We start from the raw sequence: 18506 nt of genomic DNA, 5'->3' as shown, positions 1-18506 counted from the left end.
CTGACTGCTCTGGAGAGTAAGAAACTGGCCCCCCCCCCCCCCCCGCACCTCAGCAAACCTCAGGGTCAGTTCTGAGCTACATTAACCCAGTGGTCTCATCAATGCTAACTACTTTGGACACAAAACTCTGCTAGCATATGGTATACATCAGCATACCCAGTAGTGTACAGGGCCAGCAGTGAGTGTCCACAAACCTGCACCCTCAGGGTTGTCCATGGAGAGTGGTCGCTCCCCATGGCTAGAGGGGCAATGGCACCTCAGGGGATCTTGGGCCACAAGGAGGGAGTCCTCAGGGTTACCCTTCCAGGCTGAAGGTAGAGGGAGACCATGTCTACTACGTACAATGGAGCAGGGCCACAGCCACAGCAGAGACCAGAGATGGGTAAGGTGAATGGCAGGGTGGCCAAGTGCCGAACCTCCAGCACTCACCAAACACCATGGCTTTCAATAGGCAGCTTACCCTGTTGTCCACTGCCCCTCCGGCACTTGGGACAAAGGTACATGGGTGAATCAGGTAAGGTGATATATGGTATAGGCGTAGATCCAGAGTAAGCCTGGGTATCGCCAAGGCTGGGGCCAGGACATGGTGAGGGAATAGCCCTGGGAGCCCATCAGAACCCAGAACCAGACTCAATGGGGCAAGGGGCCCCCCGTTGGGTTGTCCCAGCCCAGGGTCTACTCACTGAGGTAACAGGCAGGTGTCAGGGCTGCCCTGGAGAGCCAGCTGGATATGAAGAGGGCTTAAAGATTTCTAATGGGGGTGGCAAAGCGCCCCTGCAGGCTGCCAAGAAGGGGTGCCCAAGGGAGACCATGGGCAGTGCAGCAAAGCCAACGACAGGCCAGCCAACCCCTCAATTTGTGCACATGCCCTTCCTCTCTGGTCACTGCTTCCTTTAGGCAGCTCAAGGCCCAGCATTTCAGAGCACTGGCAGCTCCCCCACAGCCTCTGCACATGGGGCTTCGGGAGTCTCAGTCTCACTCAGGTGGACCCTCAGTGCAGCTCTGAAAACTCACAGCCCTGGAGAAGAAACCTGGAGTGTAACGAGCCCAGGCCCATGGAGTGGACGGGAGGGAAGGGACATGAAGACCCCATCAACCCCAGGGCCTCCTTGTCGCCTATGAGCAGCCCTGAGTGCTACAGAGTTCTGTGCCTGAAGATGGAGGCTCTGTTCTCAGACCTAACATCATGGTCCTGCCTCCTGGTCCCTGCGAACCCCAGCCCTAGCACTCACAGCAAGCTGGAAGAGCAGGCGGCAGTGCCAGTATGGTGTTTGCTGTGAGATTTGGATGGCTTTCCGCAGGAGAGGCTTTGCTGCATCCACAGAGTTCTGAAAGGAAAGACTGGAGTTTAAGGAGGAAATGACACATAGTAGGCCAGCTAGGTCCCCCTACACAGCTTCTGTGCCTGGCAGCCACCCTTGTGTATATTTATCAGCAGACTGTGGGTTGTCAATTTACTTCATTAAAAGAAAGAGAGAGAGAGAGAGAGAGAGAGAGGGAGAGAGAGGGAGAGAGGGAGAGAGGGAGAGAGAGAGGGAGAAGGAGAGAGAGAGAGAGGGAGAAGGAGAGAGAGAGAAAGAGAGAGGGAGAGAGACATATTGGACTCTCTGGCTGGGAGGCTTTTGCATCACTCTTACATAACTTCTCAGCCAACTCCACTGATTTCAATTCAAAATCCCAAATGGTCAAGTCAGGTGACAGTTGTCATTTTTCCCACTCTGCAACCACAGAGGTGCCAGCCAGAAGCAGAGCCACAAACCCCCTCCTGCCCCAGCCACCCCATCTCTCCTTGTCTGAAGGAAGACAGGGTGACTTTCAGCTACAGCTGAAACCAGAAACCAGGTTGAGAAGGTGAATTAATTGGACTCTTGCAAAAAATAACCTTTAGGCTGTGAACTTCCCACACTCTGGTGTGAAGAAGCAGAGGGCAGAGAAGTATCCTGAGGTCTTAAAATGCTCTTGAGGAGCTCTGGTTTGCTGCTGGCCCTTCCTGTCAGAGGACATAAATGCTTTGCTTCTGAAACCTTAGCATGTTCTTACCTCCTGACAGTACAATTCAGACAAGAGACTTGCTGCTTCAAACTTGACATCCTCAAACTGTGGGACCTGAGAGGTCTGGTTAAGGAAACACAAGCTGCACAGACATTGGTACAGAGGGTGCACTTTGAAGTCCCTGTGAGGTGACCTGCACTGTCAGGGCCCTAGAACTCAGAGTTTACGTGTGCGACAGTGTCCTGGGCTCGTTAGACCCAGAACCCGAGCCAGCCACCAGGGACACTGCTGGTCTTGATGGGCAGCCTCAGGTGGGCCAGGATGCTGAGTGGCCTGGTAGGTGAGGCCAAACATGCAGTGTGCTGAATGGTGGACCCAGGCGTATAACACATTCTTGTACCCAAACAAGAAAAGGATACTTGCTGTGATATCAACCACTGAAAGAGAAGGAAAAAAGGATTAGTTTCCAGCCAAGCTGCTGGCACCTGGCCTAGCTCCACTATGGAGCACCAGCAGCAGCCAGGTGCTCTACGTGCTCTATAGAGGGGACGATGCCAGCTCTACCGACAAGGGTGTAGTCCCCTCCCACTTGGGAATCAAAGCTACACTCACTGGGGGATGTCTCAGGGAGCAAGGATGAGTACCTGCTCCCTGTTATCAAGAGTGTCAGATGGTAGGGGAAGGGGCTTCCTGTCCAACAGGTACCCACCCCACCCCTGATGGGGCTGCCACCTAAGCAAATGGCCCGTAGAGACCCCCTCCTGCTCTGAGACAGCTCCAGATGGTCCAGCCCAGCCCCTGCAGTCTCATTTTCTAAGTGTGGGCTGTGCCCCTCACTGCAGCAGAGCAACAACCTGGCAGAAGGGACAGGCCCTCCTAAGACCTCTTATAAGCAATTAGTGACAGCTGGGAAAGTGTGATAAGGGGGCTTATTTAGTTCTGAGAGCCTGAGAAGTGGAGGAAGGAGTTGCCAGCAGAAGCAGCATGGGCAGAGTCCTAAAGTCAGAAGAGTGTCACAACCCCAGGGAGGGCCTGGTGGCAGGGAGGATGGCTGAAACCTACGCTCCCCATCCCACTCTCTGGATGACTCATGCTCCACCTGTGGGATATGTATGCCAGAGAGGGCCCCAAGTGTGCATGCAGCCACACTGAGGCACTCAGGCCCTACACTTTGCCTATCTCATGCCCTTTGACCTCTCATCAACTTTGACCTCTCATCAACAAGAGCACCGATATTGCTGGAAGGTAGACACAGAGACAAGGGAAAGAACCAACGTCACTAGCACCTGAGAGGAGTATGAGGAATAGTGTGTGAGTTGGGGGGCACTCCAAGAAAAGGTGGAGAATAGATCCAAGCAGTGAAGACATGGTGATAAGGCCTCAAGAGATGAGGGATCTGCACATGGATTGGGAGGTGTTGGAGCTGGTGGGTGGGGCTAAGAAGCCAATGGGTCTCACCACTGGCTGTGGGTCAGAACTCCACATTGCCACCCGTGGAGTTTGCCTAGGCCTCCTGGGGTAAGGCTGGAGGCCAGTTGAGAAGCCAACTCTAGGTGGCTGCAGTAGAACACACAGGAAGAGAGCAGCCAGGGGCTGCATCCCAGTGAGGGATGGAAGGGCCATCCTGATGGGTGCTCTTAGAACACAAAGTGAACAAAGAAGGCCTAAGGCACACAAGAAAACACCTCTTACACCAGAGTTGGCTCTAAACAGCCCCAAGCCCAGCACAGGGACAGAGCAGTCTGCGACAGATCTACTCACTCATAGCTGGTAGAGCCAGTCTTATCTTGGGGACAACATGGGGCTGGTTGTGCAATTGATGCCAGAGCCAGGTCTAGGGACACCACAGGGCCAGCTGTGCATCTGATGCCATCCCCAGAGATGTATGGTGAAGAAAAGACAGAAGGAACTCCCACTTCAGGTCTGTGGCCAGCAAAGCACGCCCACCCAGCATAGAGCCAAAGATGGCCATGATGGTGGGCTTCAGAGGACATGTCTATGGCCTCAGGAATACAGTGGACCCAGACAGAACACCCTAGTACTCTCCCCCTTACAAAGTTTTGTCCACGACCATAAAGCTCTGGCCTCAAGGGCCATTTGATTTCTCTTTGTATTCCTTTTCCAAGGCTTTGAGAGGTCAGCACCCACTCTGCAGATATTAACAAGGCCTGGCTTCCTCTGAGAAGCAGCGACCTTTAGGGACTTGTGCTTCTTCTGAGCAGATGTGTGTGTTGGTGACCAGACTCCTCCCTCTTGGTGGCTCCCTTGCTTTCTAGGGAAAGAACTGCCTCTCTCTAGGAAAGGGAGAGGTCCTTTGTGACCCCAGACAAGACTGGAAGTGCCTCACCCAAGTCCCAACCTTACAAAAGGTCTCATATGGTGGTGCCAGGAAATATGGGGCACAGACCTAGGACCACTGGGTCTGGCTCAGACATGGGCCCCCTGTCTGAGTTGAGTGGCTCTAAGCCTGACTCCCCTCCCTGCCCAGATGCAGAGCTGGGGTCCATGGTCTCCCAGCTGTGACATCCACTGCCTACACCTCTACTGCCCCTCTCCCATATGTGCCACCCACTCTGAGCCCAGAAGAGGGAGCCATTAGACAAAACCCCATGGAGAGCACCTCAGCCCTGGCATAGGTGTTTGGTAAACAGATGCCAAGTGAATGAGTTTATCTCATGTCACCAGAAACGTGGATTTCCACATGCCTGAGGCTTCTTCCTTTGAAACACAAGCCCCCAAACAGCACTGCTTCTTGATTGGGTCACTAGCACTAGTGACATGCTGAGCTGCACACAGTGCTGTCCTGCAGCTCCAGGATGATCCTGGGTTGGCCCAAGCCCCCCCGCCCGGACTATTGGTCAGACACTCAAGCAGTTTTGTCTTTACATCTTTGTAAGACTTTAAGAAAAACACACAAGTCAGAAGAACTTTTCCATCCCAGTTCTCAGTTCAGAAAATGTATCCATCTCACAAGATAGTAAATAAGAGAGTGGGACTCTGCCTCAGGCTGTTGCCACTTTGTGTGGCTTTCACTTTGTAGTGCATGACCTACAGGGTACAGCAGGAATGGGAACAACCCTAGAGGCCTCTGGGTCTCCACAGGGCTCTTAGGCCACAAGATGAGTGAACCTGGTCCCCACAAGATTCTTTGGGTGTGCACAGGTGACCACAGTTCCCGCAGGACTCTCAGGTTGCAATACGTGACGTCAATCTCCTCAGGGCTGCCAGCATGCAATAGGTGACCCCCGTCCCTTCAGGATGTGCACAGGTGACCGTGACTCCTGCAAGAGGTGGGAGAGCCAGGGCAGTGCCCTTGTGCCTTTTGAGCTCAGGCTAAACACATCTCAAAGCTGTTGGCTCTTTGAAACCAAGATAACTATTCAAAAATTCAAGTTTTCATGTCATAAGAACACATATAAAATATCCATTGATTGGGATTCACCTGGGTAGCCACAGGCTCCAGGGATTTGAGCCTATTTCCCTCTCTCTGACTTGCTGGTGGCTACATGAGGTCCACAGTAAGCAGGAAGTGGGCCACCTCACATCATATGTGATTTGGCACACTATACAACAGGAAGGTCTCGGTGACACCACAGGGATCTCAAGCTAGAACAGGGAGGACAGGCCCCCCCCCGGGGGGGAGTGTCATGGTGGTAATAGGCCTTACACGCACAAATCTGAGAGCTAGGGGAGCGAGCAGGAGGAAGACAGAACTGAAAATGGGAGGAAGCAGGATCACTGCTCCATGAAATGCTCAGTGATGACGATGTTGTCAGGAACCCTGAAGAAGGAAGGATGCTTCTCTGGCTGTGCCAGGTCGGGGAGCTCATATTTGGCCTCTTGGGCCTTAAGAAGGGAAAGGGGAGCATTTCACCACTCACTGGAAAGTATACCATACACCCTCAGACTAAATCTGGAAGGAAGATTAACAAGTGGCTGAACAGCATGTTTTGGAGTTGCTCTCTAAGTCAGGGAGTCCTGGTAGCACAAATAATCAAGTACTACTACTAGTTGGGGGAGCTCTGGTAGCATAGTGGCTAAGACACTTGCCTGCTAACCAGACGGCTGGCGGTTCAAACCCACCAGCCACTCCTCGGAAGGAAGGTTGGGCAATCCTACTTCCGTAGCGATACTGCCTCGGAAACCCAAGGAGGGGTCGCCATGAGTCGGGTTTGACTCGACGGCACATAACAACAACAACAACAACTACTAGCTGGAGGCTGGCAATTCAAACCCACCAGCCACTACTCAGAAGGAAGACTGGGCAATCTACTTTCGTAGAGATACCCCTTTGGAAACCCAAGGAGGGGTCCCTGTGAGTCAGAATTGACTTGACAGTAGAGAGTGAGTGAGTGACTACTAGCTGGAAGGTTGGCAGTTCAAACCCACCCAGAGGCACCTCAGAAGAAAAGCCTGGAGATCTGCTTCCAAAAGGTCACAGCCTTGAAACTCTTAAGGAGCACTGTTCTACTCTGCACACAGGGGGTTGCCTGGAGTCAGATTAACTTGATGGCAACTAATGGCAACAACTTAGTAAAGGCAGTCCTACTCCAAACACAGAGAAGAAAGAGGTAGCACTGACATGATACACAGCTGTCTGGATCTCAGAAAGCAGTGAACAGTGACTCCTAGAGTAGCAGCATTTACTTCCTGCTGATACACAAATCAGGAAAATCTGAGGAGGATGTGCTTCCTAGGGCCAATGGACAAAAGGAAATGAGATCAAGAGTAAGAGTTAAGGGAAAACATATAAATACTTCAGTCCAAAGGCACAGTCTGTTGATTCAATGGCTGATGTACAAATGGCTGAGATGGGTCACCCACCTCAAAGATGGGGATGAAAGCAAGACAGATGTCCCAGAACCAAGGAACCTGCACACAGCAAGGGGAATGCATGGCAAAGGAAGAATGGATAAAATGGGCATGTCAGACAGATGGGCAGAGCAGCTTAAAGATCCTTCAGCCAGGAGGTTTATGGAAGAAGCAGCACATCACCATCACAAATTCATCATCACAAATTCATCATTACAAATTCACAAACAGGCTCAGTGAGCCCCAGGACAGCTGGGTTCTGACAACACACTCAAGTAGTTAGCCCAACAACAGTAGAGCTGGAAGGCTTTCGCTGCAGTAGTGCAGGAATGTTGAGCCAACCCAAGAATGGGCTGGTGATGGTGGTAGGGAGGGGTCTTGGGGTAACCATGGCCATGATTTAGATGAGGAGAAATATATCCCTGCCTGAAGGGATGCTCAGCAGACATTTCTTTCTTCCCTTCTTGCAAAGTTGGGAGGCTTAATGAAACAGATAGGTAGGATGGTATATGTTCCTTCTCTGTAGCTTGTGACAGGCAAATGCAGTTGAGGAAGCTCTTAAGAGACACTGACTAAAGCAGATGGAAGTAAAAAAAAGGTAGCCTGTCATAAAACTATGATTAACAAGGTCAGGCTCAGAAAGAAAGCAAAAAATTATGAAAATAACCTAGAATATAGTACTCTAGCCCAGAGACAGTCAAATGTTTTATCTATAGTACTAATAAGTTACCCCATCTTTTTGTCAGTCTGTTGTCCTGTGGTGGCTTGTGTGTGGCTGATGCTAGAAACTATGCCACTAGTATCTCAAATACCGGCAGGGTCACCCATGGTGGTTTCAGAGGACCTTCCAAACTAAGAAAGACTAGGAAGAGAAGCCTGGAGATCTACTCCTGAAAATTAACCAGTGAAAAAACCCTACGGATCACAACAGAACACTGTCCGATGAAGATGAGCCCCCTTAGGTTGGAAGGCACACAAATACACAGTGTCTACAATAAATGCAAGCATACTAAGGCTCAGGAAGATGGCACAGGACCGGGCAGAGTTTTGTTCTGTTGTGTGTTGGATTGTCATGAGTTGGAGCCAACTCAACGACAACAAGAAGTAACAAATTAGAGAAAATTAGTTCAGTGAAGAAGAGCAGGGGAATGGTCAAGGAGAAAACAGTCTCAAAATCTTCAAAAGTCATTTACCTTAAAAAAAGAAAAGAAAGCTTTATTATTCTGTCAGCTCTCAAAAAAAACATTGGAATCTCTTTGGCTATTTGTTCTTTGAAACTAGAAAACAGCAAACCTCTTCTGAAGGGAGGATATATTATGACTCTGTCAAGTGGCTCTGAGAATGGAAAGGAAAAGAGCGACAATTGCCTAATTTTGGGGAAACAAACCACTAATCAAACCTGAAGGAAGCACACCTGTGTTGTAATACAAACAAGATCACGAATCAGTTGGAGGAGGAAAACTTCTGGAGGACAATGTCATCTTAGCTAGAAACTGGACAAATTTCCAGCCAGGTATGCACCAGAGAAGAATAGGACAACTGGGTATAAAGCTGGTGTGGAGTCAGGGTGAGGTGTGAAGAGGAGCGTGGTTTGTGAGGATGCAGGAGACTCAGAGTCCAGCAGAACTGAAGAAGCCACCTTGTTGGGAGAGGGCTTAAATTACGGGTCCAAAGGTCAAGTGGCACAAAGGAACGACTGAGGCACAATTGGTTTTCTCAGACAGAGCTGGGGTGTGAAACAGACAATTGCAACCAGGGTCAGAAATGGGCTGACCAGTACAAGGAGACACAAGATAAGAGCAGTAGGATTTGTTTTAACCTGGGAAGGCAGATCATTTAGAACCATCACATCCATGGAAGCAGCTGGCTACAGGATGGGCAGTCATAGGCTTCAGCCCTCATTCCTGAAGGCAATCTTAGCATAGCACTGGGAGACATCACGATGGGTGCCATCACCCACTGGGTGGCAGACATCCTGAGTAGCTCTCTGGGAGTGCCCCTCACCCTTTCAGACCTTTGCTCAAGTGTCATTCCCACAAATAGTGGATCCCTCACCAGCCCTGCCAAAAATAGCTCCCATGTCAACTCCACTCCCTTACGCTGGCCTGGTATTTTTGTGGTTCTTATATCACTATCTCAGGTGTCATTGGGTGGTACTAACAGTTAAGCACTTGTCTCCTAGGTAAAGGTTCAAACTAATCCAGAGGCACTTCAGAAGAGAGGCCTGGCAATCTGGAGGGATGGACATAGGGAAGAGGTAACTATCGGGAGGAAGTGGGAAGGGAGCTGTTACATTGTGGTAAATTGTGGTCAATGACATGACACAAAGTGTAGGTGAACTGCTGTATGGAAAGTGAACTTGCTCTGTAAATTTTCATCCAAATCACAATATAAATAAAGAAAGAAAGAAGGAAAAGAGGCCTGGCAATTGGTTCTGGAAGACCATAGCCTTGAAAATCCTATGGGGCATGGATCTACTCTGAAACACATGGGATTGCCATGAGTCAGAGTCAACTTGATGACAACTAACAGAAATCACACTGACATATTCAGCATGAAACCTGGAGATCCTGAGTCTTGGTCTAGGCACTGTTTGGTTAATAATTTGCAGTGTGGCTTTGGGTGAATCACTTTACTTCTCTGAGCCCAAAAATCTCATTCCTGAAACAAGGAAGTTGAGTCAGGTGGTGACTAAAGTCCCCTTCCAACCATATTCTCCTGAAGGCAACACACTTGCCAATGTGGGTCAAAATGCACCCCAGATCGGTAAGGTTTAAGACCTCAGTGAGTTCCAGTCATGAAGTCACCCCTCTTCTAAGCAGACCAAAGGCAGGTAAGTAGCAGAGTCAAGGCAACGTCTGAGAGGAGTGCAGCATTACTGTGAGTACAGCTCCACAGCCGGGAAGCTCATGGAAGGGCTGTCCAGAGTGAGCTGTATTCCTATATGTTTAAAGCATAGAGATCTCACAAATCAAAATCAGGACTAGTGCTGTTCAAGGAAGAGGATGGACTGGGAATGGAGGGAGGAAGAGAAAAAGCAGGCGTTGCAAGACACCCCCTCTGTGGGGGCTCAACACTGAGTGACACGGTTCCAGATCCCCACCTCCTAATCCCCATTTCTCATAGGACTGCAAAGGTCCCTGGGCAGCACAAACAGTCTGTGCTCAACTACTGCCTTAAAAGTTGGTGGTTCAACAGGAGATCCTACGTAGAGTGGGAGAACAATGCAGAACAAAACTCAATCATAAAAAAAAGATCAGTTTTACTGGTCTGACAAAGCCTGGTGAGACCCCCAAGACTATGGCCCTTCAGATCTGGAACTGAACTTACTCCTGTGGCTTCCAGCCAAACAATAGACAGACATATGGGGTGAACATTTACATCTGGTAGATACAATCCTTGGAGCGATCAATCATGGGAGAACAGAAGGGCAGTACTGGTACAGGGAAATAGCTAGGGGGGTGGTAAGAAGGAATACATGGGAGGGAAGGACACAGGGAAGAGGTAACCAGGAGGAAGTGGAAAGAGAGCTGTTAAATTGTGAGGAATTGCAGACAATGTCATGAAACAAAATATGTATGAAATGATATGCGGAAAATGAATTGGCTCTGTAAACTTTCACCAAAATCACAATTAAAAAAAAAAAAAAGTTGGTGGTTCAAATCCACACAGGGGTGTCACAGAAGATTACAGCCAAGAAAACTCATGAAACAGTGCTACTACTATGTAATACATGGGGTCACCATGAGTTGGGACTGACTCAAAGGCAACTTTGTTTTTTTCCTTCCTATTTCAGAACCACAAACGACCAACTCCAGACCTCCTCTTCCCCATGTCTGACAGTCAGTACTAACAAGGGCCCAAGACCCTCCAGACACCCTGAGGAGTCAGACTTTCAGGTCCAGGAAGGAACGCCCTCCTGGGTCTAGACCTGATTCTCAAGGGATGGATAAGTGGCTTGTCACCTAGGCCTCCAGTGTGACCTTCCCCAACTCCAAGTCCTCGGGTGGGGGGCACGCAGCGTCCAGGCTGATGTTCGGGCTAGCCCCACAATGTGGGAAGCTACAAGACCCACTGACTCACTGGAGGGTCTGCAGGTGGCCGTATCACCCCCAAGGAGTGGGTGAGGGTGGGTCCTCTCGGAAACCTCATGATTTGGGGTCCCTGTCACTGCTAACAGGAGGCAACCCTCTGAGTAATCTGAAAACGTAGACTTAGAACCTCTGAAAAAAAATCCTGGAAATAAAGCCATCACTAGAGAACGAAAATAAGCGAGGGGCTCCAAGGCTCTCGGGCCTCCTGGGAGGCTGTTGGCCTCGGGGTCTGGCAAAGGCGGGTAGGGGTCCTGCGGCTCGTGCAGTGGTAGTGCTCCCGGGTCCCCTGAGGAGCGGCCCGCAGCCTTCCGCCTGCCCGGGGCGCGGCACATCAGTCAGGCCCCCGCGCCCCGCCCTCGCCGCCCAGCGCCCGCTCACCGCTTTCTCCAGATGGCTACGCGCCTGCTCGCTGTTCTTGGTGTGGTGATAGAGCACCGAGCCGAGCTGCAGGTGCGTGCGGGCCTCGATGCGCTGCGGCGGCTTGAAGGGGAAAACGGCCTGTAGGCAGTGCACACACAGGCGGATCTTCGGCGGGCTGGAGGTGCGGAAGTGCTCAGCGAAACCCAGGAGTGCCAAGTACCACGACTCGGCCGCCTCAGCCTGGGCTGCCTGGGCCGCCGCAGCCTGGGCCGCCGCCGCTGCCTGAGCCGCCATTTTGGCCTCCACAACAACAAGCGGCCGCCACAGGGAGGCGGAAGCAGGCCCTAGGGGCGGGGCCGGGCGTGCTCTCAGCTCTCGCGAGAGCTGAGGCGCAGAGCATCTTAGATTATGTAGTTTGTGTTTCGGATGAACGTGGCGTGAGAAAAAGCGACGCCTTCTGGTCTGCAGGACTGAGACCAGACATCGCACGTAGACGGAGGCTTACGGTCCTTGAGGGAAGACCCCAGGCGTCCACGCAGTGGCGAGGCGGGGCTAGTGGATGCGGACTACATCTCCTATCATGCCACGCGCACTATAATAGCCCCACCCCCGACGCGCCGGAGCATTGTGGGATTGGATGAGTCTCAAGATGGACAACCGGGATGTTGCAGGTAACAGCACCCGTCTCTCCTCAGGCGTCCGCGTCGGTCCTCGGGGCTAAGCACTGTCGCCTCGCCCTCCAATAGGGCTTGCCCAGACCTGGTGCCCCTTTAATCCAGCCCCTGAGCGCTCACAGTGCCTGCGACTGCGCCTCTCACGTTCCCCAAGACCCCAGACCCAGGTCGCTGGCTGCCCCCGCCTGGCTTGCCGAGGACGCCCTGATTTCTTTGAAGGCCGTCACCCCTGTCTGCCCTGCGCTCACTTTTCAGAATAGTGGCCTTCTCGGCTATTCCGAGCTCCGCTCCCCAAAGCAGTGGCAACCTTGGGCTGCCCTGCGTCCCCCTTTTGTAGCCGCTGCGGTCTGGCCTGCGTCCCGGTTTCTGGAAAAGCTTCTCCGGACTGTCCTGGGACTCCCCTTACACGCTTTCCTGGGTCCTTGAGGCCTTCTGAGCCACAAGCCTTGCTTGTCCCTCACCCCCAATCCTAAATCTCTAGATTGGGATGCATTCTCCCACTCAGCAAATAGTTGGGGTGTGCTTGCTGTATGCTCAGTAGTGTGTTGAGCGGTAGGGGTACAGCTACAGTCACCGAACCAGGGCCCAGCCTTCGTGCAGGGTTGTTTTTTTTTTTAAATTGGAGTAGACAATGTACAAATGGGCAAATATTTACAATGGGAGAATTGTGATGATGTGAGAGAGAGAAGGTGGAGTTTGATACTGGGTAGCAGGGAAGGCCTTTATGAGTATAAGGCACTTGAGATCAGAAGGTGCCAGCTATGGGAAGATCTGAGGCCAAGCCAGAGGGCAGGTGGGATGGCAGGTGCAAAGGCCCTGGGGTGGGACCAAGTAGTTCGTTTGAAAAACTTTTGAGTTGGAAGTGGAGGTGAATCACCTCAGGCAGGGTCTTTAGAACCAACATTCAGAGTTTCAGTTTTTCTCTGGGTCACTGGGGAAACCTTAGAGATAACTTTCCCCATCTTTAAGGTTATCATCCTAGTCTGATACTGTTGTCTCACTCAGAGGTCTACAAATAATGTCCTCCTTGGTTTCCTTGCTGTTTATACACTCTCTCCAATCAGCATCCAGAACAATCTTAAAAATTAGAATTCCGACTGGATCTTGTTTAGTGGTAGAATTTTTGCCTCCCATGTAGGAGACCCAAGTTCAATTCTCAGCCATTGCACCTCACGGGCAGGTACCACCCTGTCTTTAATCACTAGAGGATTGTGTGTTGCTATCATGCGGAACAAGTTTCAGCAGAGCTTCCAGACCAAGACAGATTAGGAAAAAAAGGCCTGACTTCTGGAAATTAGCCAGTAAAAACCCTATGAGTCACAGTAGTCCAGTCCACCTGATCATGGGGATAGAGGAGGACTGGCCAGTGTTTCATTGCCTAGTGGGTGCTCAGTCGGAGTTCTTGGGTGGTACAAATGGTTAACACTCAGGTGCTAACTGAAAAGTTGGCAGTTCAAGTCTACCCAAAGGTACCTTAGAAGCAAGACCTAACAATCTACTGAAAAATCAGCCATTGAAACCCCTTTGGAGCATAGTTCTACTTTGACATGTGGTTGCCATGAGTCAGGGTCGACTCAATGGCAGTTGGGCACTCAGTAGGAATTTGCTGAATGAATGTGCAAACAGATACGTGAATCAGCCAGAAGGCAGTTGCTGCCAGCCTATAGCAGGCACCAGGGCAAATGTGAAGCAAAAATGACTTCTGACATGCTCCTTTTCCCTTTCCAGGAAAGGCTAACCGGTGGTTTGGGGTGGCCCCCCCCAAGTCTGGAAAAATGAACATGAACATCCTTCACCAGGAAGAGCTCATTGCTCAGAAGAAAAGGGAAATTGAAGCCAAGATGGAACAGAAAGCCAAGCAGAACCAGGTGGTCAGCTCACAGCCTGGAGAGTAAGTACCCTTTGAGACTCAGGGCAGAGTATGGACAGTCTCTTGGAGGAGAGATTTTTGTTTTCAAGAACAGTCAGTGAGCACGTATACCACCCATGGCCTGCTAACCAAAGAGTTGCACAGGCACTCCTGCAGCAGAGGAGCACAGGGGTAGGAGCTCAGTGTCTCACTTTTCTCTCCCTTGGTGGTTATTCACTGTGGTCTTGCTGCATGCTGGGGGCTGGGAACATAGCCCAGAAAAAATGCAGACCCTGCCCTGTCCTTATGGGGTTCAGAGCTTGCTAGTAAAGGAAGTGTGAACTCCCACCCCAGAGTTGCTGGGAGATAAAGTGAGGCATAGCAACCCCATAGAGGCAGAGGTGGTGCTTTGTGTTCTGAAACCCAGGCTGAGCTGGTGGGGAGGGCAGGATGGGGAGTGAGCCTCTGACCCCATGCATTGGGTGAAGTGAAGCAGGAGACAACTCACACAGTCTTCACTGCATGTTCTGAGAGATACTGCATGCTGGAGAGTGGGAGTGGCAGTGTGGTCAGGTTGAGGAGATGTAAGGATTCCAGGAAGAGATGAATCAGCAGCAAGGCCACCCCTTCCTCTGGTGTCTGATGTGCAGGGTGTGAATGCGCCACAGAGCTTGGTCCCATTTTTCCCTTCCCTGTCAGTGCCCAAGCCAGCATACCCTAGCATCCATAGACTCAGAAAAGCTAGTTCAAGTGATCAGTTGTGGTGGGCCTGTGGGCTCTCGCCTTGGATTGTAGGAGGACTTGCACCAAGAGAGACAAAGCCAGGAGGGGCTCCTAGTGGTGTCAGCTAAGCCACCAGATCATAGCACCAGATTGGGGGTTGGAAGAGATGTCTAGTGGCAGGTGCCTGGTCTTGCTGGTTTGGAAATTTAAAATGAAGAACACTAAATTTTAGAATTTAGAGTGGAAGAAATGAAAAATGAAAAACATTTACATCACCCCAAAACAAACATTTTGCTGCATTTCCTTCCCTCTCTTTATATTGTTTTGTTGCACAAAAGTGTGATCATCTCATCCTGCTGTTTTCTCCACTTATTAAAGAAAGGCACTCTTCCTGGTTATAATTCTATAGAACCATAATATTTTTAAGTTTTTATTTATTTGTTAGTTTACTATGGAATATGATTCACGTACCATAAAATTCCCCCTTTTAAGAATGCAGTTCAGTGGTATTTAGTATATTTATAGGGTTGTCCAACCATGACCTTTATCTAGTCCCAGAACAGTCTCATCACTCCAAATGGAGACCCTGTATCTGTCAGCACTCATTCCCTACCCCAAAACCCTTGGCACATCAGAATCTCCTTTCTGTCTCAGTGGATTTCCCTGTTCTAGACATTTTGTATAAATGGGATCATACTATATTTGTCCTCTTCTATCTGGCTTCTCTCATTCAGCATAACCTTTTTTGAAGTTTATAGCATGTATCGAGTTTTGTAGCATGTATCAATGCTTTATGCCTTTTGTTGTTGGGTGTCATGGAGTCAATTCTACCTTATAGCAATTGTTCTGGTTACCTAGTGCCACTCTGACAAGAATATACCACAAATGGGAAGGCCTTCACAAACAGGAGTTTATTCTCTCCCAATTTGGAGGCTTTAAGTCCAAGTTCAAAGTGCCAGGCTCTAGGGTGAAAGGCTCTGGGTGAAAGCCCCTCAACCTTGGGGTCCAGCTCTGCCTCCTGCTCGCAGCTCCCTGGAGCTAGAGGCATGTCTTCACTCAGACAGCTGCTGGCTGCTGAGGCTGAGAAACCTCAAGTTTGACAAGTAAAAAGGCACAGTCCTGATATCACCAAACCACATGGCAGGCCGTTAACTTAAGTCCATTGGAAGTCCCAAGGTCGGCAGAGCATAGCAGGCTGCTGAGCAAACGGCACAGCTACATGCAGGGTCCAAGCGTGCCATAGGCTAGAGACCATTCTCAAAGCTTCTCCTTAAATACAGGAAGGAGACCACATCCCAAAGGCAGCTACTCAGCTGCTTCTGGTAGATCCCACCATGGAGTTTATTGCCGGTCTCATCATGGAGAATAACTACCACCAGCTGCCCAGCCACTCAACCAGGCCCAGACAAGTTGACACACAAACATAACTACCACAGCAATCCATGGGCAAAGGAACTGTTGTATGAAGTTTCCAAGGCTGTTAAAAATCTTTATGTGTGTAAAAGCTGGACAATGAAAAAGGAAGACCAGAGAAGAAATCGACATTTCAACTATGGTATTGGTGGAGAATACTGAATATACTGTGGAGTGCCAGAAAAAATGAACAAATCTGTCTTGGAAAAAGTACAGCCAGAATGCTCCTTAGAAGCAAAGATGATGAGATTTCTTATCACATACTTTGGACATGTTATTAGAAGGGATTGGTCCCTGGAGGACATCAGGGAAGAAGAGAAAGACCATCAATAAGATGGATTGACACAGTGGCTACAAGAATGGGCTCAGACATAACAATGATTGTAAGGATGGCGCAGGGCTGGGCAGTATTTCACTCTGGCACCTTACAATAACAAGTTTTTCAGAAGCAGGTCTCTGGGTCTTTTCTCCCATGGAGACACTGGGTGGGTTCAAACCACCACTTTTTCAGTTAGCAGCTGAGTGCTTAACCATTGCACCACTAGGGCTCCTTTCACTCCTTTTTTAGGGCTGAGTAATATTCTGTTGCATGGATGTACCACATTGTGAGATGATGATGCTTATTATTATATTACACAGCAAATTAGATTCTTCTTTAACAATTTTTATAAAAATTGTTCAATGCCATTGGCTACAGTTTTTACATTCTGTCAACATTCTCCTTGTTTCTATTCTGTTTGTTCTGTTTCCTGTGATCTAGCTTCCTTTTCCCTCCTTGCTTTCTCACATTTGCTTTTGGGTCAATGTTGATTGGTTGCACTTACTTCCTTGTTTAAGAGAGCACATTACTCACAGGTGTTTCTGTTTACTTTACAAGCTGATTATTATTTACAATAGATCTATTATAAAAATAGATTTGATGCCTTGAACAGCAGTGACTGAAGACCAGAAGAGTTGTGGGATGACATCAAGAACATCATATATGAAGAATACAAAAGGTCATTAAAAAGACAGGAAAGGAAGAAAATACCAAAATGTGTGTCAGAAGAGACTCTGATACTTGATCTTGAATGTAGAGTAGCTAAAGTGAATAGAAGAAATGATGACATAAAGGAGCTAAACAGAAGACTTCAAAGAATGGCTTGAAAAGACAGAATAAAATATTATAATGAAATGTGGAAAGAATTGGAATTAGAAAACCAAAAGGGACAAACATGCTTGGCATTTCTCAAGCTGAAAGAACTGAAGTAAAAATTCAAGCCTTGAATTGCAATATTGAAGGGTTCTATGGACAAAATATTGAATGATGCATCAAAAGAAGATGGAAGGAATACACACAGTCACTGTACCTAAAATAACTGGTCAACAGTCAACCATTTTAGGAGGTAGCATATGATCAAGGACCAATGGTATTGAAGGAGAAAGTCCAAACTGCACTGAAGGAGTTGGTGAAAAACAGGGTTCCAGGAGTTGATGGAATACCCACTGAGATGTTTCAACAAATAGATGCAGCACTGGAGGTACTTACTCATTTATGCCAAGAAATTTGGAAGACAGCTACATGGACAACTGACTGGAAGAGATCCATATTTGTGCCCATTCCAGAGAAAGATGGTGTAGAAATTACCAAGCAGTATCATTAATATCACATGCAAGTAAAATTTTGCTGAAGGTGATGCAAAAATGGTTGCAGCAGTATGTTGTCAGGGAACTTCCAGAAATTCAAGCTGGATTCAGAAGAGGACATGGAACAAGGTATATCATTACTGATGTTAGATAGATCTTGACTGAAAGCAAAGGATACCAGAAAGATACTTACCTGTGTTTTATTGACTATGCAAAGGCATTTGACACTGTCAATCATAATAAATTATGGATAATATTGCAAAGAATGGGAATTCTAGGACACTTGGTGGTATTCATGAGGATACTGCATGGTTTAAAACTGGGAAGGGTGTGTGTCATGGTTGTATTGTTTTACCGTACTTACTGAATCGATATGCTGAGCAAGTGATCTGAGAAGCTGGACTATATGAAGAAGAATGTAGCATCAGGATTGGAGGAAGACCCATTAACAACCTATGATACGGAGATGACACAACCTTGCTTGTGAAAAGTGAAGCAGCATTGAAGCACTTACTGATGAAGATCAGAGTTGACAGCCTTCGGTATGGATTATACCTCAACGCAAAACAAAATCCTTGCAACTGGACCAGTAAGCAGCATCATGATAAATGGAGAAAAGATTGAAGTTGTCAAAGATTTCATTTTACTTGAGTCTGTAGTCAACACTCATGGAAACAGCTGTCAGGAAATCACACGTAATATTGCATTGGGAAAATTGGTTAAAAGGGACTACTTTAAAGTCTTAAACATCAAATATGTCACTTTGAAGACTAAGATGCACTAAGTCAAGCCATGGTATTTTCCAGTCAACTCATATGCATGTGAAAGCTGAACAATGAATAAGGAAGACCAAAGAATTGATGCCTTTGAAGGTTATGGTCATTACTTGGTCACAGCCAGCTACCCAGAGGGACCGAGTAGTTGATCCTGCGGGCTTGGGACCATAGTCGCAGGGGACATCAA

At 48.8% G+C, this 18506-nt stretch overlaps 2 protein-coding genes across 2 annotated transcripts in view; one reads left to right on the top strand and one right to left on the bottom strand.

Moving 5' to 3' along the window:
* MAU2 (MAU2 sister chromatid cohesion factor) overlaps positions 1 to 11552 on the bottom strand; it is a 25773-nt gene extending 14221 nt beyond the window's left edge. Inside the window, exons 1-4 of the mRNA XM_007945384.2 lie at positions 11277 to 11552; positions 2412 to 2429; positions 2041 to 2106; positions 1233 to 1328 (exon numbers count right to left, since the gene is read on the bottom strand). Of these exons, the coding sequence (XP_007943575.1) occupies positions 1233 to 1328; positions 2041 to 2106; positions 2412 to 2429; positions 11277 to 11552 (456 nt within the window). The remainder of the gene's footprint in view (positions 1 to 1232; positions 1329 to 2040; positions 2107 to 2411; positions 2430 to 11276) is intronic.
* Positions 11553 to 11895: 343 nt separating this feature from the next.
* The window catches only part of SUGP1 (SURP and G-patch domain containing 1), a 26358-nt gene continuing 19747 nt past the window's right edge, over positions 11896 to 18506 (top strand). Inside the window, exons 1-2 of the mRNA XM_007945383.1 lie at positions 11896 to 11929; positions 13661 to 13823. Coding sequence (XP_007943574.1) covers positions 11896 to 11929; positions 13661 to 13823 — 197 coding nt within the window. The remainder of the gene's footprint in view (positions 11930 to 13660; positions 13824 to 18506) is intronic.

Source organism: Orycteropus afer, unplaced genomic scaffold (genome assembly GCF_000298275.1).
Source record: "Orycteropus afer afer isolate SDZICR_OR568_19922 unplaced genomic scaffold, OryAfe1.0 scaffold00136, whole genome shotgun sequence".
NCBI classification, from domain to species: Eukaryota; Metazoa; Chordata; class Mammalia; order Tubulidentata; family Orycteropodidae; genus Orycteropus; species Orycteropus afer.
Note: the sequence above shows the minus strand (reverse complement) of the source record. Positions and strands in the feature narration are given on the sequence as shown.